This window comes from Euwallacea fornicatus, chromosome 1 (assembly GCF_040115645.1).
Source record: "Euwallacea fornicatus isolate EFF26 chromosome 1, ASM4011564v1, whole genome shotgun sequence".
NCBI lineage: Eukaryota > Metazoa > Arthropoda > Insecta > Coleoptera > Curculionidae > Euwallacea > Euwallacea fornicatus.
Window position 1 is genome coordinate 6,265,344 of NC_089541.1, and position 19,846 is coordinate 6,285,189.

Genomic DNA, 19,846 nt, shown 5'->3' on the forward strand with positions numbered 1-19,846 from the left:
AATTGTTAACCCCAATTTTTTGTTACGTCAATGTCAATACAATGTCATTTAAATTTTTTATGTATTTTTGACTTTTCTTGAAACTGAGATTTTTCCAAAGAAAAATAATAAAATCTATTAAAAATTATTCATAATATTGTTTTGGGGAAATAGAGTGCGATAATAAGAATAATATTTAGTCCTATCAATATTCAAAATTCATCACCGTAATGGAGACTTATGAGAGTGTTTTATTAGTGAAACCTGAAGTTTACGTGTTCAATATTCCCCCGCGATACTCAAACCGTGGTTATCGGTAAGCATTTCATAGTTTGTAATTCAAAATCCACCCACTTCCGCTCTACATTTATATGCCGTTCCTTAAGCCTTTTACTTAGAAGTCTTTACCCATACCCAATAAAATATCCATCACCACTCTACCATGTTTATACTGAGAAGTGTCTTATGACCCAATACCTTAGAAGTGATACAGATTTCATTAATGCAAAAAAAAATTAAATGAAGCATTTACTACAATTTGTACTTTGTGTACAATTTCTTCTGTACTTTTTTCTGGTGTAAGAGTTCCCCAATATGTTTCTTTAGGCTATGTTGTTTGAGCCTTCCATGTTTTTTCTGCCTCAATTTAAATAGTGAATAATAGAATTTTCTAAGTTCATTAATATACAATTTCATTGCCCTCAAAACACATGTGAGAATATTTTCATTCTATATGTGGAAACTTGATTTTTAAGGTAAAGATTGCAATTAACAGTTTACATTCCTCACTATCTATGATAACTGTTAAATATGGTAGCCACAATTAATATTTTAATCAATATACAAGCCATGAAATTTATAGTATTCTGGGACATTTCAATTAACATCTTTACTAATTTCATAACTCAATATTATTTATGTAAGAAATTGGTGTCATCATCAAAACAATGGTACTATATTGTATTTAAGTCTATATGTATGTATGCAAGATCATAAATGTAAATCAAAAAACAAAATAGACTTGTGGAGAGTGCTGATTTAGGAGATACCATAGTTGGTATCTATAATCTGCAACCAATCGATATTAATAAATTTAAAGATAATTTCTAATTTTTAGCAAACAGGAAACTACATACAATAGATATTCGTTGAATTCATCAGATACTTTTCTTTATTAATAAAAGTAATATAACATATATATAGGGTGTATCTTTAAGGGTTTTCCTTTAATACAACTTAGACCTCAAAAAACTAAGCAAAATCTTTATGTAGCATTTTTCAGAAATCTCAAAAACATCCAAATTATGCACGTATGGGTTTTAGATAGATCTCTGTATAAAATCTAAATCCAATCCTGCATAAAATTATATATTCAACATAAAGGGAATAAAAAATCCTACAAAAAGTTATCAGTTATTGTAAAAACGTAAATAATATTTAATATTTACAGTTTTTATGCTGTTTACTGTTTATGCTAATATAAAAATTAGTCACAAAGCTTGATTCCAGTATTGTGTTGATAATTTGAACACTATTAAATTGAGAATGACCCATAATTACTTTAATAACAAATTGGTTTAATATGCTAGTATACGAGAACTGTCGCTATGAAGCCGCCGCAGCTTCGAGTTTATAAGCCGCTCGTTTTCCATTGAGACCTCATAAAACCGGAAATCCAAAATCCAAATATGGAAAATATACTGGAAGGCTGAAGTCATCTAGGATTGCAGATTAACGAGCGTGTTGTATATATCCTTGAAGACGATCTATTAATAGCGACAATTTCGAACACCTTTTGTAGCCAACACCAGAGCGAGTCACAATTAAAAATTTGGTATTTATTAAAACTTTCTTACGCGCATATTTCCGTTACTTATGAGATTTCGAAAAAATGTTACAAAATAATTCTGTTTACTTTTTTACGGTTTATGTCGTGTTAAAAGGAAAACCCCTACTTAAGATGCACCGTGTATATTTTGTAGAAAGTTGACCTAAATAAAAAATTTAATCTTAATTTGTTATGGTATTGTATTTTAATTAATCAGCTGAAATTATGACAGCTCTCAATTGCAAAATCTTCCTACTAGATAAAGTTTCTTTGTAAACCGCACTTCATTTTATGGCCATAGAAGATAATCAAATTATGATTTTTTTCCTTTTCAAATAGTGCTGCAGATTGGAATTTAGCAGAGCCTCAGTGGACTGGTCGAATGCGCCTTATTTCAAAAGGTACAGAGTTGGCAATTAAACTAGAAGACAAAAACAGTGGAGAACTATTTGCCAAATGTCCTATCGAAGCTTATCCAGGTGTTGCTATTGAGTCAGTGTCAGATTCTTCCAGATATTTTGTGCTACGAATACAAGATGATAATGGTAAGGTAAATTAAATTTTCCCAGTAATTAGCATAAAGAAGCGTTGGCATAAAAGTGAACTTTCCTAAGCACTTTTCAATATTCTACTTTAATTTGGAGTGTAAAAATGAAACTTCCGTTCATATCCTCGTAGAAACTTCTGAGATTTACATCATTACCAATAACAAATTACCTTTTCTTAGGTAGAACAGCTTACATAGGCCTAGGTTTTGGAGATAGATCTGATTCTTTTGATCTCAATGTGGCATTACAAGATCACTTCAAATGGCTTAAGAAAGAGAAGCAAATGAGCGAGGAACCTAACAGTGGTCCGTCATTAGATCTGGGTTTCAAAGAGGGAGAAACTATTAAAATTAACATGAAAATTACTGTAAGTCAGAATCTTTATACTCATACATAAATAACTCTAAATCTTTTTCCTTAGAAAAAAGATGGGGGTGAAAATTCTAAAGCAAAGTCTAAAGTAGGAAATGGTGGGGGTCTGGGTTTCTTACCTCCACCACCAAGCAGCGGGAAACTGCCTGCCCCGCCAGGTAGTTCTCCTGCAGGGTCGCCAGCTCATGTACCGAAACCTGACGCGACAACAGGGGATTCTTGGGGTGAATTTGCCTCAGCTCAAACCAGGTTTGTAGCGTTCCATAACAAAAAAATAATAGCCTAAAATAAACTTTTCGGCAGTGGCTCTGCTCCTCCTCAGACAACAACTTCCAACACAAACTGGGTTCAGTTTTAGTTCAGTTATTGTGATAATTTGTTTTGTATGTAGGGACTAGTTTCTAGATAGGTTGGATCTTGTAAGATTTATCATTGGGTGTTATGGCTAATAGAGGATATTTTTGTTGTAGTTTTTATAGATGTTTGGAAACTTACTTGATTTTGAGCAGTACTTAGAGTAGGGCTCAAAGGAGTTTATCCTCGCAAAAATGTTGATGTTAAAAATTGTCAGTTGAAGGGAGGCATATCATTCATAATGTAAACTTAGCTGTCCAACATTATAGTTATATTCGCATGTTTGCCAAAAATTGGCCACAAAACATACTAGACTGTTGGTACAGTACATATAGTAATTAGATTTTTAGGGTGCCTGGTTTTGGTGTCTTGTCGAACCTCGGTTATCTGAGGAGATACGAATTAAATTAAATTTGGGCAAAGTTGAGCAAAATTTAACCAACTTCATAACTAAGACAAAGAAGACCAACAATGGGACTCAAAAAACGAGGACCCTGTATAGTTTTATGATAGTACAGTGAATGAGAACAATAATGCTTGGTTTTTTTTTTAAGTAAGAGTTACTTATGTGAATATGCATTATACTATTATATCATGAATACAAATGTTGTTACTTACCAATATAGATTTAGTGCTATGTTATTTTGTATATTGTTTAAAATAGTATCTTGTAGGAAACCGTAGAACGACACTCGCAAATTAGTTTCTAGTACTATAATTAATTATGAAGACATTAGTTTAATGTTCCGTTCAGAATATCAGCAAGCAATATTTGTTAACATTTTATATATGATTTATTCAAGTTTGGATCTTTATTAAAGTAAATTCAATTTTATCAGTATTTATATCATAGACTAATAGAAAGAAATAGTACAGATTGTAATTGTCTTTACTTTTAATTGAGTATAGTTTCTGTACATGCTTGTTACTGTAACTGATTTACCCTAACCCGTTCCACACATTCCAATCATTTTATTAGAATTTAGTAGAGACGAACAATTAAAAACATGTTTTATTTTGTCCCTAATTATTACATAAGAGCAACAATGGCTTCCTCGTTTTCACCTCAAATCTATTGTCACATTTCCGCTTCTTTTTTAAATATAACTAACTACTAGCCTTTAAGAGAGATTTATAGAGGCGATAATTTCTGCCGTAATATCAATAGAGATACCAACTTCATAACGTGAGCAAAGTCCGGGCTCAAGAATGCAACAATGAATAATAAAGTATATCGAAACAGCGTGAAAGAGTAACAACTTTCAGAATTGTTTTTTTATTGGCCCAATTTAAAATTTATAATTGAACCAGTAAAAAAAACAATTCTGAAATTCGTTGTTCTTTTACGCCTTCATAATACTCAACTTGAATAAGTGCAATAAACTCGGTAAAGTCAATACATTAGTACAGAACTGTCGAACTTTCAACACCATACTCGAAACAAAATTGGAAAAGGGTTTTGATTGACAATACTCCTTGATAAGTATATATTGAAAAACTTTTATTCTTAAAATAGTGAAAAAATAATTTATTTTTTAGGCATTTAAAAGTACTACGTTCAATTATTTACAGTGTAGATTACAAAATCAATCTAATCATAGTTATTAAACATCTGAAAGCTTTTGCACAAAAACATCAGTCTTGCCAAAAAGAAAATGCATCCCAGTCAAATATTAAGCACTCCTATAAAATGATTAATTCATAAAAAGTTAACAGCCAGATGAGTACAACTTACCTCACACAAACTATACGTTCCTGTTTACGAGTGAAGAATATTTTGGTGCACTTTGCCACACTATTCTAGACCAATTTTTAAAAAACCCTCTATTGTGAGGCCTATTTGTGTTCAGTCCAAGGCATAGCTTGGATGCAAAAGGCATCTTGTTCCAATCTTTTAAAGGTATACCCAAAGAAACTAGTATTACCTGCTGCAATAATAGCAACCAAAGCAGGGAGGCTATTAAAATACTGTAGATTGCTGAGACAAAGGCTAAGCCTAGTCTAAAAGATCTATCTTTATAATGATTGGTTTACAACAATCTACAAAGTTCTTACTCAAATTGATAGTACACATCAGAGCAATCGTCTGGCAATAAAATTGTTTTCAAAAATTCGAACGGATGGCAAACAGAGGTTAGTGTGAGGTTTGAGCTATAGACCAAGGCAGCTATGGCGAAAAACAGAGACAACATAAATAATCCTTGATTTTGTCTACTGATACAGCAATCAAACCTACAGTATGGGTCATTAGTTGATGTGTTGTCAAGCTTTCTAGGTCTTACCAAACACAATGATGATCTTTATCAGGAATCCTGGTATTACAAATCTTACAAGAATAAAATCCAATTACATCTTTCCCATTCAAACTTAAGTCAATCTCGTTTTCTAAAACAGCGGTGAGCTGATTGGCCCTAACTTTAGTAAAATACAGGCACATGACAAAGCCAAATATCAACACACTTAGAAAAATATTCTCTTCCACTAATATCTCCAAAAAAGGTATAACAACAAATTCAAAAATGAAGTAGAGTAAGACAATTGATGTAATTGTCCAAACTAAAAAAAATTTGGTTTTTGGAATAGCTCTTATAAGGAAGTTAAATATGAGGGATAGAAACATGGCCACTGTGGAGAATGCAAAGACAGTCCACCAAAGGGAATTGGCAGCAATGAGAAACATTAATGACAAAATAAATATTGGCAAGAGTGCATCAAAGGCAATTTGCCTGGCTCCACCAATCCATGGTAGTCTTAGCCGATCTCTCATGGTATTTATTAAGCCCACTTGGTTGTGCTCTGGTACTTGATGGCCTTTAATTAAACTGGAAAAAATATAATACATGAGATAGCATAAGAATGCATAAGAATACAAGTAATTTGTGTAAATTCCAGTAGGAACAATAGTGAGTAGTTATATACAATTTACACAGAACATAATTTTCAACCCAGATCTATTATTGATCTGTTAACTGGATGGAGTGTTAGACTCAGTGTCATTTTGAGTGATTAACTTCTAAAACCACTTTACAACATTTTTATAAGAAAGAAATATGAAAATGTGAAATATTATGCCATTTCACCAAATTATACAAGATGGCAAAATGTCTAGCACCCGCACTATGCAAAACAGTACAAAAATGTCTTGAAACTAGTTGAGGAGAAAATACATAGTCTTAAAATGCCTCAAAGTGCATTTATAATACCTGAAGTGAGGATATAAGTACACTGAATTATTCTAGCAATCTCTCTTGGAATACACAAAGGAAATGTCTGTATAGATTTTAGAATAGATGTTATAAAATAACAATACTAGTAAATAATAAAGGTTTTTCACTACTTTACATACTTATATATTGGCATAAGTGCCTAAATACTACCTGAGTGCAAATATGTGGTTTGGGAATTATGCCATCCCCATCGAAATAAACATTAGACTAAATGTGGATCCACAAAACTTAAAGGAAATGTTAAGTGATAAACCACTGAGGGAAACTGTAGTACTCACTTGTCAACTGCCTCATCCAGATCGACACAATTGCACAGACAGGCTAGAATATGGTTTCTTTCGTTTGATAAATCATAATATTCACAACAACACAAATCCCTATCTTCTTTATTCATTATTTCTTCATTTAAAACAAGTTTTTATATGCTTTTTAAAGGGGGCTTCCATGTCTCTGCCCTTCCTCCACCAGATGACAGTTTGGTAAAATGAACCTAACCTTATTTGTCAAATTTACTTTATGACATTGAAAAAAAATTACACTTTTTTAGAACAGAAGGTTCTGTGGTTATGTAGAATATGGAGGATAAATGTAAACTTTTTACCATTAATACAATTAGTTGAATATTTACAGTGCGAATAGCAGTTTGTTGCCATAAAAATATTTTAAAATGCTTTATAAATAAAACGAATGGTTCCAACATTCAAATTTCAGTAACAATATACCATTAATGCGTCTCCCTTTCACACATTACAACGCGTTTGTAAGAGAAAGATAAACAATCGTTAGTATCTACAGTCAACACTATTTTCATGTATCGAATGTTCGAATTTTATTATTTCATTCTCGAATCTCGAATAATCTGCCTGTATATTATTTTTCTTCCTCGCCCTGTTTCTCGTTTTTGTGCAATCGGTTTTGTTTTCGTAGCTGTAATTCGTAAATTCCCACATTTCAGTATCGCAGAACTCACTACTGATGTTTGGAAATCACCGCTGAAAGGATTCACTCATCGATGAATCAGATTCTTCATTGTGGTTCTTTTGCAAGTGATGGTGAACAACACATTTATGATCCTCAATCGCACATCCGACAAACCTGTTGCATATTTAGAAGATAAATAGATATGTTTATGTGATGTAGTGTTTACGCGAGCACGCCCGTCAATTGCAGCGTTTAAACATCTCAGCACTCCGCAATGGGACTATCCTTTACAAAGGAGCCCGAAGAAAATGGGACTGAGACCATGGATTACTCCTCGATTGGTGGTTCTAAGCTTCATGGTAGACAAGCTAGTATCAGGCAAAGTACCATCAAGGCAAAGGCCAAGCAGACCATGCCAGATCCTGGAGAGCTGGAACGCAGATTTACAAAAGTTTTGGTAAAAAATGTCCAGAAATTTTCCATCTAAATTTATGCCCATACATATGAATACAACTAATGTAAAATCACAGTCTATTGTATTCAATCATAGACCTGCATTACTTTAAATTAAACCCATTAACTGTTGCAATTTGTTTATACTGAGGTGTGAGCACATTTGCTTGTTATTAATGAGTCATCAATTTTCATTGAGAAGATCAAGGTTCAGTTGATAAAACTACTGATTATTACTGAATAAATAAAACATTCATTGGGATTTATTAAAATAGTTTTTAAAAATATTCACACTGAACTATAAAATAGTAGTAAAAACACCCACAATATTTAATCGGAGTCTCAAGGTTCATTACAAAGCCATGCCTGGTATGACATCAGCTTCCAGTCTTGTTAGGAAATATTGAGGAAATATTAATCTTTACAATTTATTTGTTAAAACCTGGGTTTTCTCTTTATTACATTTCTGTTTATCTTATCAATTGAACAGCTTGGTAAATAAAGAAGTTGTTTAGTAAAAAACTTTAATAAACTAAGTAGGTATCTTTTCCTTAGGGATATTAATATGCTGGGAATAAGAACTGGTATTTGTTGTACTCTGATGCTGGTTGCATCACGATATTCCTTGTTAAGAGTATTTTCAAATAGATTTGATTTACTGCATGCATGTCATAACTAAGATACGTCTTAAATTTGGTTTTGGCAAACTTTACATGTACATAATGAAGTGAGTTAAGACATACAAGTAAGGTTTTCATTTTTTCCACAGCACTTTTGATCAAGAGGTTTCTAGTATACCATTTCCGAATCTGAGTTTCAAAATAGGTTTGCATAATTAACCATCTAAGTTAGTTAGTTTTTAAATTTCAGTGTGTTAAAATTTGTTTTTATTTAAAATAAACAGTTTTAAACAACTAAAAACAAATGTTTTGTTGTAAGTAAAAGGCAAACATTTTTCCAGCCTTAACAATTAACTTATACTTAGATTTTATGGTACATTCAAAATTTGGCTTTTAAACAAATGTGGTTACCCACTTATTATTTTGTTTTTTTATCCTTGGTCAATAAAGGCTGAATCCTTTATTATTCTAGAAAATGTTATTACCTATTTATTGAATTGAACAGCCTATTACCTTTGCCCAACCCCTATTCACTATCTAAAGACACACCTATTTAATTTAGGCATCAATGGATCTTCCACCTGATAAGGCCAAACTCTTGAAAAGCTACGACTCTGAAAAGAAATGGGATATTATCTGTGATCAGGTTTGTACATTTTTTGTTTTTGTTAAAAACTCAATTAAATTACATCCTTCCTTGACTTTCACCTAACAAAGGGGTAATAAATCAATAAGACCGGAAGTTATAAGCTGATTCTCTGACCACTTATTAATTTTTAAAAGGGGTTTGTTGTCATTTTTTAGATATTCTCGGTGATAATCGGTTTGTTACCTCTTGCCTTCTTTTGGGCATTATTTGCTCCATGTGTCTTATAATGCATTTACGGACTGAAAAATTTGGGCGCCAATTGATCTTTAAATTTATTTGTCTCTCAGTTGGCATCTACTTTGTGTTATCCTGTTTTTGATAATAATATAGTCCCCATTATTGTCAAATTTTATAACTTACATGTTGGGTTTTAAGTAGGTACATGGTGTATCTGATGATATATAAATTATCAAGATCTTTCTTCCCAGGAAATGGTTCAAGCAAAAGACCCTCCATCCTATTATTTAAACAAGCTTAGGACATACCTAGACCCAAAAGCTTCAAGGAGCCATAGAGTAAGATGATTTTTCTGCACAACCAGTTCAAGTTCAAAAGATTTAAAATAAAAAGATCCACATAATAAAAATACATATTTCAGAAAAGAAAAATGGTAGTCGATTCCACATCAACGCAAGTTTTGCGGGATCTAGAAATATCTCTAAGAACCAATCATATAGAGTAAGCCAAAGCACAAAATATTAAAATAAAAGTTTTACTTTTCGCCTGCTTTAGGTGGGTGCGTGACTTTCTTAACGATGAAAACAAGGGCTTAGATTTACTAATCGACTACTTAAGTTTTCGGCTTGGGATGATGAGGCACGAACAGAGGATCGCAGAATCTCGTTCGTCTTCCGAGGAAAGACTGACTTTGAATACTCAATCGAATTTATCTTCGAATACCTTTGAAAAACCAGTAGACAAATCGTTTGATAGGTTGCGTTTCTCGGCTTTATGTTGAGCTAATTATGACTGAAAACTGTATTTTTCTTTTTGTAGGTCAAATGGTTACATGAGAATGTCTTTGGACGTAAGTGATAGTCCGAGTTTGAAGAGGCGATCTAAACATGTGGCTAAATTAAATATGGGCGAATCTAAGGACGATATTCATGTCTGTATTATGTGCATGAGGGCAATAATGAATAACAAAGTAAGTTTTTTAGATTTGTCATCAAACTCCTTTGAGATGCAAAAATTCTGAGATGTCTATTGTTGTTATAATAAATCAGTGACTGTTTATGATTTACTTTACATAATCGCTGAATATTTAAATGACAATCACTTTCAACAATTTCAGTACGGATTTAACATGGTGATCCAACATAGAGAAGCAATAAACTGCATAGCTCTTAGTCTAATGCACAAAAGTCTCAGAACCAAAGCTTTAGTTTTAGAATTACTAGCTGCAATATGCCTTGTAAAAGGGGGGCACGAAATAATTTTATCCGCCTTCGACAATTTCAAAGAAGTGTGCCATGAGACGCACCGATTTCAAACCCTCATGGATTATTTTCTTAATTATGAGGTCTTCCATATTGAATTCTTGGTAAATTATTTCTTCATGTTAAATGTAATATATTTGAGGGTCGATTTCAGGTTGCTTGTATGCAATTTGTGAACATAATCGTACATTCAGTGGAAGATATGAATTTTCGCGTGCATCTCCAATACGAGTTTACAGCTCTAGGCTTGGATAATTACTTGGAAAAGCTGAGGATGACTGAAAGTGAAGAACTTCAAGTACAGATATCGGCCTATTTAGACAACGTGTTTGATGTAGCCGCTTTAATGGAGGATAGTGAGACCAAAACGGCAGCTTTGGAGAAAGCTAACGAGTTAGAAGATGACTTGGCGCAGGTAGATTTTGTTCTGTCTTAAATTTCAGGATAATCAATTTTTTGCGAGTTTAGATGCACGAAAGAGTGCAGGATATCGAACACGCGGCTTTGGAGAAGATTGCTATGTTGGAAACAGAGTTGATACAGCTGAGGTTTTAATAATACTTAAATTTTAGCTCCATTCGTTTGAGTATTCTTGCATTTTAGGCAAGAGAGAGAAGATCTTTTAGAATTCAAAAAAAAGGCTGATGAGGAGGTTTCTACTTTAAGAAGGGTGGTGCAGCATCACGAGCAAGAATCCAAAAACAGACAGTCTCAATTTGAGAACAAACTCGCGGAGTTGCACAACAAAGGCCTGAGTAAAGAGCCGTCAATTCAATCAACTGGAGGTTACTTTTTCCATGGTTTCTAGAATTTAATAACAATTAGGTTTATTACAGACTCGACGACATCAGAGTATTCTTCAGCTTCAACTCCTGCACTTACCACTACCTCTCCAATAGCTCCTCCGGTGGTTGCAGTGGCTCCTCCCCCTCCACCATGTCCACCGCCACCTCCGAAACCACCCTCTCAAAGCATGCCGATGGCTCCAGCTCCACCACCGTTTGCTGGATCCATGCCAGCACCAGATGGAGCTATGACCATCAAGAGAAAGGTTCAAACCAAGGTAAGAAAGATTTTACATTCAAATAAATCTATCCAAAATTGAACTATGCTGCCCGATTTATAAACTCAATATTGGAAGTGGCTTCGGTGACTGTTTCGAACATCGGCGTTGTATTCCTAACACAGCGTGGCAGCATAATTTACAGTCTTGAATTGGTATTGTATTGCGCATTCTACTCTTCGCGTTATTCACGAGAGCTCTGAGTTTTGCATACGGATAATCGGAATTATACTCCCTCATTTTATATTTAACCATGCAGAATATCACGACTTTTCGAAAATAGTTACAATTCGTATTTGTTTTCCAGTACAAATTACCAACAATAAACTGGGTAGCCTTAAAGCCGAACCAGGTCAGAGGCACGATATTCAACGAATTAGATGACGATCGATTGTTCACAAAAATCGATTTCGGCGAATTTGAAGAGAGATTCAAAATAGGTCCTGCAGGCTTTTTAGCTAACGGCAATTGTGAAACTGATGGCCTTCAAACGTTTCCGAGCAAACGGTTTGTTGAACATAAAACCTTGTTTTTTACCTCTATTGTTGGACCTTTATTAGGGGTAATAAAAAACCTGAAAACATCACTCTTCTGGAACATACACGCCTTCGAAATATTGCAATATCGCGAAGGAAACTTGATATGGCTCCCGAGAAAGTTATAGCTGCGATTAATATGTTAGATCTGAAGCAATTGTCTCTGGAGAATGTAGAATTGCTCCAGAGAATGGTGCCAAACGAGCAGGAGACCAAAGCTTACAAGGAGTACGTGCTTGAAAAAAAGAACATTAACGTGTTGACTGAGGAAGATAAATTCCTGCTCCAGCTAACCAAAGTCGAGAGGATATCAGCGAAACTATCCATTATGAACTATATTGGCAACTTCTTTGATAGTCTTCATTTAATTCAACCCGTAATTAGTCATCATTATTTAGTAAATATTTTCTAAATTTTACTCATATTTCAGCAAGTCCATGCAGTCATATCAGCAGCAAATTCTGTTAAAACTTCCAGAAAATTGCGGTTCGTTCTAGAGATTGTCCTTGCCTTTGGAAATTATCTTAATAGGTGAGTAAAAGCAATTTCAAGTAATTTTCTTAATATTGAGTTTTCAGTGCAAAAAGGGGTCCAGCTTATGGTTTCAAGTTGAATTCTTTGGATTCACTGCTTGACACTAAATCCACGGATAAGCGCACCTGCCTTTTGCATTATATAGTCTCAACAATAAGGCAAAACTTTCCGGACTTGTTGAGTTTTGATTGTGAGCTGCATTATATTGAAAAAGCTGCCATGGGTAAGGAAAATTTGCAGGTTTTAGGATGAGAGATATCATTTAAAATTTCCTTCTAGTATCTTTGGAAAATATATCGACAGACGTTCACGAGTTAGAGAAAGGAATGGATGCGGTTAGGAAAGAGGCAGACATCAGAGGACGAGGAAATCACAGTCTGGTACTACGAGATTTTCTGGCAAACACCGAAGACAAACTTCGACGTCTTCGTAGCGACTTTAAATTGGCTCAGGAGGTTGTTCGCTTTCGTTACACATCTTAAGGTAATAACTATAATTTTATCCTTGCAGGCATTCCGGGAATGTGTAGAATATTTCGCTGAAACTGCCAGAACCACCGATGCCAATACGTTTTTCTCTCTGTTGGTTCGATTTGTGAAATCATTCAAGGTGAGCCAGTTGAGTTGATCTTTAAATGACAATACTGACAATACAATATCTTCTAATTATCATAATGAAATGCATAACAAATAACCATCTTAAATTTCGTATTAATAACTAAAGCTTCACGAAAATATTACTCAATTCCGGTCTTTCACAATCTTTGCGCTTTTTAGCTCGCAGACCAAGAAAATGAACAGAGGCGAAGACTAGAATTGGCGGCACAAAACGCCGCCAACAGCCAAGCCAACGAAGACGCCTACAAGAAGCCCAAATTCAACCCCAAAAAGCAGCAGGTATGTTTCACTAATGCACTTGCGCAAAAATTAGTGTTTGGCGAACTTTATTGCACGCTTCAAAACCAGCAAAACTTTCCCTGCTGACACGCGTACCGCTTCTGTTGTGTTAAGGTGATCGGAGGGCCATTTTTTTTGTAAATAGCTTTTATTGGAGATTATTTTACTAGTTTACCCATTATAGTGTTGTTGCTTGTTAAATATGGAGGTCCACAAAATATATATTTTTTAATTCTACTTAAATATTATAAATTGGTGAGGAAATGTCATATAATTTTATATAAAATTCAAAAAAAATCACATCAATCATTTTGTGAGAAAAAGTTTTAAAAAATGAATATTTTCATAAACAGGTGAAACATTTCTTACTGGCTTACATTATAAGTCAATGTTAACGTATAGAATAAATAAAGAAAACTTACACAAGAATATACACCTTACGTACCTGAATAAAGTGACTATAAAGCCACTTTCTACAGGTGCGTAATGTGCATATTCATCGTTCTCAACACTCTAACTTACCCTTTTTTTCCTTGCATATTGTTTAGTACAGTTATAGTTATTCTGGATTATTGATCGATGTATAAATGCATATAGAGATGAAGCAGCACTTCCTCCCATCCTATTTTATACTGCCAGTTCATAAACGTTAAACTTCACATATTTAAATATCATAGTATGAACAAATTCACAATATCAAAGAACGAAGCAAAACGATGAGAAATATCGTGTTTTGAAAGTTTGCCCGCAAATAGCCTATGTTTCAATTTAAGAGATAAGACGTATAACATTAAAACGCAGTGCATCGCTTAGTAGCTTCGTTGATTTTGACTTATTCATTTTCGATTTAGTTGGAAGTTAAAAGCGTTTTGACACTTAGTACGTGATTATGTGACTTCTGAACTACTATTTTCTACAATGAGTAAAAAAAAGAGTAGACCTACCAGTTGTGGTGTTCATTGCAGTCGAGATTTGCTCTTATTGCATTTGCTGCGCATGCCTTACATACGACCAATGTTATGTTGCATTTTGTTTATATCTGTTATTCATTATATACGTTTTTATTTACTTCATGCATTTTCCTTTCAGAACTTATCCTTAATCCTGTTAATAAAAGCACTAATAAATCTGAATTGTCATTTCCTACTTATCTGGTGCATTTGCTCACTTCCGCATAACAAGAATTTCGTACGAGTTTTTAACGCTTTCAGTATTATTAGCAGGGAATTAATATTTATTCACTTTGTGTAGATATTTTGGAATTTGAGATCTTTTTTGTATTCTTCATTATTTTATGTTTGTGGGGTTTGTTCTTGTTCCGGGTTTTATGTTGTCCCTTATGTAAGTACCTGTTTGTCTAACTGTGACATTTATTATGTTCAAGTTACTGCGAGACACAAAAGCTTCTTAGTTTCTCCACAATTTACTTCTCGCATGATCGTAGTATATCTAAAGTTGTGATTTTAAGTGGCAACAATTTCAGTGGAGCATGTTGATGGTAGTATTAAATAGTATGTTTCGTTGGTCAATCATAAAAAGAAGACAAATTCTACTTCTCCCATCTTCATTTCCTTCATCAAATTATATAAATTTCAACAAAATTGTCACCAAAGTATGTCCTTCAACAGGACGCCGTAATTAATGAACTCAAAACCAAAACGAGGATGGTGCGTGAAAAGCCCCTGCTGCCACAAGACGAAGTCTACAACGGTGCCTTAGAAGACATACTTTTAGGGCTTAAAAGCGAGCCCTATCGCAGGGCTGATGCCGTGAGGCGCAGCCAGCGCAGGAAGATCGACAACAATCGACTTTCCAAAACCATGGACGAAATAGAGATATAAAGACGGCTCTGTCTAGCTAAGATATTTAATAGCTAACGCACTAATACAAGTTTTTAGCTTTATTATTGCAATTCTCCAGTCATTAATGGTTTCGCTTTGTTGTATAGTTCCTCTTACGTTTATTTTATGCCAGTAAGCATAAGAAGAATTTATGTAAATGTTAATGTTCCTTGCACATAAATTTACAGTTGTTTAAAAATTTGAGGTACATAAGAAGCTAAGAATAGCTTGTTGGAAAATTTCAGTGCCTTTTTTTAATTTATAAGATAATTCCTGAAGCGTTATGTGCTGTATAAAAATGCGTAAAGTTTTTACCGTCTAAAGCACACAAATCTATTAATAATAGTGCTGATTATACCACTTTCGTGTTCAGTTAAAACATATCAAAATCACGTTCTCTACATTTACATTTTTAATTCAAATTTACATGAAAACGTTCGTAAATTTGTTTTTCCAAAGACCTTCCTACCACTGAGCCATTTTGCTTCTTGCTATATTAAATGGGTCCATGGTAACCAGTGCCTTACATACCAACATAGATCTATTCTAGATTTAGGTAACTAAAGCAATATTATTAAAAGCTTAAGTATATTTATAGGTTGTACATGAACTCACGAATAATTCCAGAGTATCTTTATTAACGTATTTATATCATCTTCAAATAGTACATACCGTAAAATGTACTCAAAGCAACGTTATTATTTCAAATTCTTAAAGACCTCTGAACATAACTCGGTTAAATTATGTTGTTGTTAATAAAAATTTATTATTCTTAACAAAGAAGTAATGTTTTATCATGTTTGGAACTCTAAAAACTGCAGACGTTTGCCCACCCTTTTGACAAAATTATTATCGTCAAAAAAGTAATTTAAGACGTTTGTGATTTTTTATAATCATATTTTGATACATTTTATAAATACCAGTTGTAATAAATTCATTTGCATATTTGCAATAACTGAGTTTAATTACTTATTAATTAGATTTTAGGATCTGTAGGCTCTAACTTCACAAATTCTTCAGAAAGTTCCCAAAGTTTCTTTGCCTTGGATTGGTCGGTGGCTCCGCGATTTAAAGAATGTTCTCGGCATTCCACGAAGAATTTGCCAGTAACGTTTTTCACTTCTTCAGAGCAAGCAAGAAATACTGATGTTTGGCAACCTAAAAAAATACACATTGTTTTAAATCCCTTCTTAAACAAAATACATTGTGTTCCGAATGCAAAATTTCAAGATAGGATCTAAAAGTACGCGTTAATTTAAAATAAAAGTGCAAATATTTTTTTCTAAATCACCTCCTGAAGATCATCCATTCGAGTATGGCATCTGATGACTATAAGGACACGATTGAGCATAAGTATGCTCAGCTGCTGAAAACCTTAATGTTGATTCTCAGTCTACGTTCCATTTACATCTCATGGCCGTTTTGTACACATAATATATACTTTGATATCACTGGTTATTTCAAATTTTGCGTTCCACAGACAGAATTATGTCAAATCCAATTCCATTACTGCTGCCAAATGTGACTTACCGTCCGTGCATTACCATTAAAATTCACTTTTACAGTCCCACATTTAATAGATTTGAATGTCTATGAATGATATCTGAACTTTCATCTTAGTTAACTCACATTTAGAATACGAAAAGTAATAGTCCGAACTATAGTAACATCTGGTATAAGGACGTTACATTTCTATAGTACCCTTAGAAGTGTATTTTGATCTTAACGGAAAAAATTTATTTTAAACTAACTTAGTAATTACGCCCCTGCTTTGTTCACGAAATTTGTTCTTATTAACATTTATCATGGATAAATAAGTGTTTCGTATTTACGAGTTTTGAACAATAATTATGCATAAAAATGACCAAATTAGGATTTTTCCTACATTAACTATAATTTGCAAACCGTAAAACAGCCGCACTTGCCCATAAATGAGATTTATGATATGAGCTGTATATTTAGCTACTTTATTTTCAAAAATACCCGTCCTAACCTAGAATATAAATTTAAAATATCTGGAAAATTATAATCTTTACCAAAAAAATATCTCTCATTTGTCAAATACCAATAAATTAAATTTTTTATTACATCTCTAAACATGAAGAAGTCCTACCTTGTTCTGGAGATTTAAAGAAACTCTTTACAATAAGCTGCAATGGCCAGTTAAGGGGTGCAGGCACGTTCCTCCAAATTCCCGATTCGATAAAACCTGGATGCAGGCAATTGACAGTCACCCCTGTCCCTTCCAGCCTTCTGGCCAATTCCAAAGTAAAGCAAATATTGGCGTATTTCGATGGGAAGTATATCCATAGAGGGAACCACGACGTAGTCGCATTCAAGTTGTTGAGATTGAGCGAACTCAGTTGGTAGACCAAAGAGGCTACCACGACGATGCGAGAAGGAGCTGATCTCTTGAGAAGCTCTAAAATACTCATTGAATTTCTGCGGTTTTGGAATTATATTGAAAACAAACCTATAAGTAAGTGAGTGAGCAAAAAGGGCCCAAAGTGATTGGTGGCCATGGTGAGTTCAAGACCATCTTCAGTTTTAGTAATCTTTTTTTCGGCAGTACCAGCATTATGTATCAAAACATCCAATCTTTGCTCAGTCCTTAAAATATCTTCGGAGAATTCTCTGATCGATTTTTGAGAAGCTAAATCAAGCTTTTTAACTAGCAAATTTTCGTTTTTAGTAAGCTTAACAATTTCATCTAAAATTACTTGTTTTAGACTAATTAATATGAAATTAACTAGTGCTAGACATGCCTTTGACTTTCTCCCCATTTTCCACATTTCTGCAGGCCAAAATGACCTTGGCTCCTCTTGTGGCAAGTTCTCTAGCAGTCTCTTTTCCAATGCCACCGGTAGCTCCAGTTATAATCACGGTTTTTCCGTTCATTTTTACTTTTTCCCTGAAGAAGAACATTAAAGTTCTAATATGTGGTACAGAGTAAATATGCATAATTGATAAATTAAATAGGTTTGACATTGAAAAAAGTTTAAAGAATTTCTGTTTGTTGCAAGACAGCATATTAATTATTAAGCAATAATTAACCACATTTAAATGAAAATCGATTCTGGAGTTTTACCTAAAACGACGTGTAGTCACGACACAGTAGAACTTGATCAGAGAGGCACAGGTTAAAGATCCAATAACTAGGATTATGACCAGGGCTAGTGGTGATACTTCTAATGAAAATATATGCATTCTAAAAGAAAATTTGAAATTTAAAACGTTAATAATATATTCTTAAAACCATTTCTTTTAAATTAAAAATTGTTGTTAAAGTATTAAAAGCAAAGTCTTAGCTTGTTTTAAATAATTTATAGATCGCGTGTGTACCTCAATATGTTTAAACTCCATTCTAAAAAGTTATACTATTTGTATTATATCAAAGTTATTACAATACCTATGTGACAATTCTAAGTTTAGCCTTTGGTCAAATTAAATTAAATGAAAATGGTAATGAAGTTTTTACCGTAATGGTTTTTCATTAATTATTCAAAAATAGGTATTTTTGTTAAGTGATACTAAATAAATTATAAAAATGAAATTAAACTCGAGGTCATATGAGACATACGTTAAAAACATTTTATTATTTTTGACATAATTTAATTAAATGATTTGTCTACACATGCATTTTGGGGCAAAATTGAAAGTATCATTCACAAACTTAATCACAAAATTGCCATGCATAATCGTCATCAGCAACTTACCTCTGTTCACCTTTAGATAACCCGCGTCTCTTACAAGAGCTGATACAACAGTACTACCCTAGTATCACCTTTATTTACACTGTAAATAATATATTATTAATTAAGACCGCCCGTAACGAACGCCTTAGTAAAGATTCCTTAATGTAAACTGACCCGTCGAGAGCTTTCAACTGGTTAGTCGGCAATCGCTGACCTCAACAGATTGGTAAACGACCGTTTCTTCGACACACAATTATGACTTTCCTTCCAATGATGCTTACTGCTAATAGAACCGGTATATTATTACCACTACCAGATACTACGTTTCTGGTAAATAAAAAATTATATTATTTAAGATTTAGTTCTAGAGTTACGTTTCAACTTTTGGAAATTGTTAAGAAGTTATTGGTAACAACATTAATATTGTTGTAAGGAAAGATTCCAAATTATGGTGTTGTCTCACTATAAAAAAATAGATTAATACAGATTTAGGACGTAAAATTAACTTTCTTTTATTTAGAAAACGCCAGACGTTTCAGTTATATACACAGGTGTTAAGGGGTCTAAATAATAATGTCTACAATGTTGTTTTGAAGATTCTTATTTTTTATATTGCCTTTATAGCAAACTTCCCAGAAAATGTTTAAACAAATATATACTCAAAGACAGTTTTAGGCGTCCTTTTCTTGGGTATACTATTACCCTACTATATCAAAACTTACTTTTTAAAATGTTCTTTTTTTACAATTAGAAGGTTGTTTAAATTTAATTCCGTACATATTTTTTATGTAGTTTTGTCTTTTTGACACAACGGAAAACCGCTAATGTACGGTCGAAATACTAACGTTTCCAGCACAATACATCGAGTTTCCTTATTGATTATTCTAAACA

The 19,846-nt window shown here is 33.4% G+C and overlaps 4 protein-coding genes across 10 annotated transcripts; 2 read left to right on the forward strand and 2 right to left on the reverse strand.

The window, feature by feature from the left end:
* Positions 1-54: 54 nt before the first annotated feature.
* LOC136343118 (NECAP-like protein CG9132) lies at positions 55-4,004 on the forward strand. The gene is made up of 5 exons (XM_066289554.1): positions 55-295; positions 2,147-2,352; positions 2,535-2,722; positions 2,777-2,976; positions 3,031-4,004. The coding sequence occupies exons 1-5, from the start codon at positions 210-212 to the stop codon at positions 3,083-3,085; spliced, it is 735 nt and encodes a 244-aa protein (XP_066145651.1). The 5' UTR covers positions 55-209; the 3' UTR covers positions 3,086-4,004.
* A 557-nt stretch (positions 4,005-4,561) lies between these two features.
* On the reverse strand, positions 4,562-6,882 carry GABPI (zinc finger DHHC-type palmitoyltransferase GABPI). Of its 3 annotated transcripts, none has more exons than XM_066289356.1 (5): positions 6,587-6,882; positions 5,364-5,903; positions 5,137-5,313; positions 4,817-5,091; positions 4,562-4,764 (listed from the first exon to the last, which is right to left on the reverse strand). In XM_066289356.1, the coding sequence occupies exons 1-4, from the start codon at positions 6,700-6,702 to the stop codon at positions 4,827-4,829; spliced, it is 1,098 nt and encodes a 365-aa protein (XP_066145453.1). In that variant the 5' UTR covers positions 6,703-6,882; the 3' UTR covers positions 4,562-4,764; positions 4,817-4,826. The 3 variants fall into 3 exon arrangements, with proteins under 3 accessions (XP_066145453.1, XP_066145462.1, XP_066145471.1); XM_066289365.1 differs by having other exon boundaries at positions 4,817-5,082; positions 6,587-6,819; XM_066289374.1 differs by lacking the exon at positions 6,587-6,882 and adding an exon at positions 6,459-6,535.
* A 324-nt stretch (positions 6,883-7,206) lies between these two features.
* On the forward strand, positions 7,207-16,215 carry Frl (formin-like protein). Its single transcript, XM_066289236.1, has 19 exons — positions 7,207-7,686; positions 8,865-8,948; positions 9,380-9,466; positions 9,550-9,629; positions 9,684-9,884; positions 9,948-10,098; positions 10,246-10,494; positions 10,545-10,805; positions 10,859-10,938; positions 10,994-11,175; positions 11,227-11,453; positions 11,761-11,960; positions 12,014-12,365; positions 12,420-12,520; positions 12,568-12,746; positions 12,803-12,978; positions 13,034-13,132; positions 13,300-13,419; positions 15,048-16,215. Exons 1-19 carry the CDS (start codon positions 7,504-7,506, stop codon positions 15,258-15,260), a joined length of 3,225 nt encoding a protein of 1,074 aa, XP_066145333.1. The 5' UTR covers positions 7,207-7,503; the 3' UTR covers positions 15,261-16,215.
* LOC136343028 (retinol dehydrogenase 14) lies at positions 15,879-19,264 on the reverse strand. 5 transcript variants are annotated; one of them, XM_066289403.1, is made up of 7 exons: positions 19,130-19,262; positions 18,977-19,055; positions 18,349-18,468; positions 18,026-18,171; positions 17,734-17,970; positions 17,374-17,682; positions 15,879-16,418 (listed from the first exon to the last, which is right to left on the reverse strand). In XM_066289403.1, the coding sequence occupies exons 3-7, from the start codon at positions 18,465-18,467 to the stop codon at positions 16,237-16,239; spliced, it is 993 nt and encodes a 330-aa protein (XP_066145500.1). In that variant the 5' UTR covers position 18,468; positions 18,977-19,055; positions 19,130-19,262; the 3' UTR covers positions 15,879-16,236. The 5 variants fall into 5 exon arrangements, with proteins under 5 accessions (XP_066145500.1, XP_066145517.1, XP_066145497.1 ...); XM_066289420.1 differs by lacking the exon at positions 18,349-18,468 and having other exon boundaries at positions 19,130-19,264; XM_066289400.1 differs by having other exon boundaries at positions 18,977-19,197.
* Between the last annotated feature and the right edge of the window lie 582 nt (positions 19,265-19,846).

What these genes read in the sequence shown, in the direction of transcription:
- GABPI (XM_066289356.1), bottom strand. Translation starts at nt 6,702, where the DNA reads ATGAATAAAGAAGATAGGGATTTGTGTTGTTGTGAATATTATGATTTA. An exon ending in AAAGATCATCATTGTGTTTG is followed by an intron (nt 5,314 to 5,363) that starts GTAAGACCTAGA and finishes CCCATACTGTAG; the next exon opens with GTTTGATTGCTGTATCAGTA. An exon ending in GATGTGTACTATCAATTTGA is followed by an intron (nt 5,092 to 5,136) that starts GTAAGAACTTTG and finishes TTATAAAGATAG; the next exon opens with ATCTTTTAGACTAGGCTTAG.
- LOC136343028 (XM_066289403.1), bottom strand. Translation starts at nt 18,467, where the DNA reads ATGCATATATTTTCATTAGAAGTATCACCACTAGCCCTGGTCATAATC. An exon ending in AAATGGGGAGAAAGTCAAAG is followed by an intron (nt 17,971 to 18,025) that starts GCATGTCTAGCA and finishes AAGTAATTTTAG; the next exon opens with ATGAAATTGTTAAGCTTACT. An exon ending in GCTCACTCACTTACTTATAG is followed by an intron (nt 17,683 to 17,733) that starts GTTTGTTTTCAA and finishes TGAGTATTTTAG; the next exon opens with AGCTTCTCAAGAGATCAGCT.
- LOC136343118 (XM_066289554.1), top strand. Translation starts at nt 210, where the DNA reads ATGGAGACTTATGAGAGTGTTTTATTAGTGAAACCTGAAGTTTACGTG. An exon ending in ACGAATACAAGATGATAATG is followed by an intron (nt 2,353 to 2,534) that starts GTAAGGTAAATT and finishes ACCTTTTCTTAG; the next exon opens with GTAGAACAGCTTACATAGGC. An exon ending in TTTGCCTCAGCTCAAACCAG is followed by an intron (nt 2,977 to 3,030) that starts GTTTGTAGCGTT and finishes ACTTTTCGGCAG; the next exon opens with TGGCTCTGCTCCTCCTCAGA.
- Frl (XM_066289236.1), top strand. Translation starts at nt 7,504, where the DNA reads ATGGGACTATCCTTTACAAAGGAGCCCGAAGAAAATGGGACTGAGACC. An exon ending in GTAGACAAATCGTTTGATAG is followed by an intron (nt 9,885 to 9,947) that starts GTTGCGTTTCTC and finishes TTCTTTTTGTAG; the next exon opens with GTCAAATGGTTACATGAGAA. An exon ending in TCAACCCCAAAAAGCAGCAG is followed by an intron (nt 13,420 to 15,047) that starts GTATGTTTCACT and finishes GTCCTTCAACAG; the next exon opens with GACGCCGTAATTAATGAACT.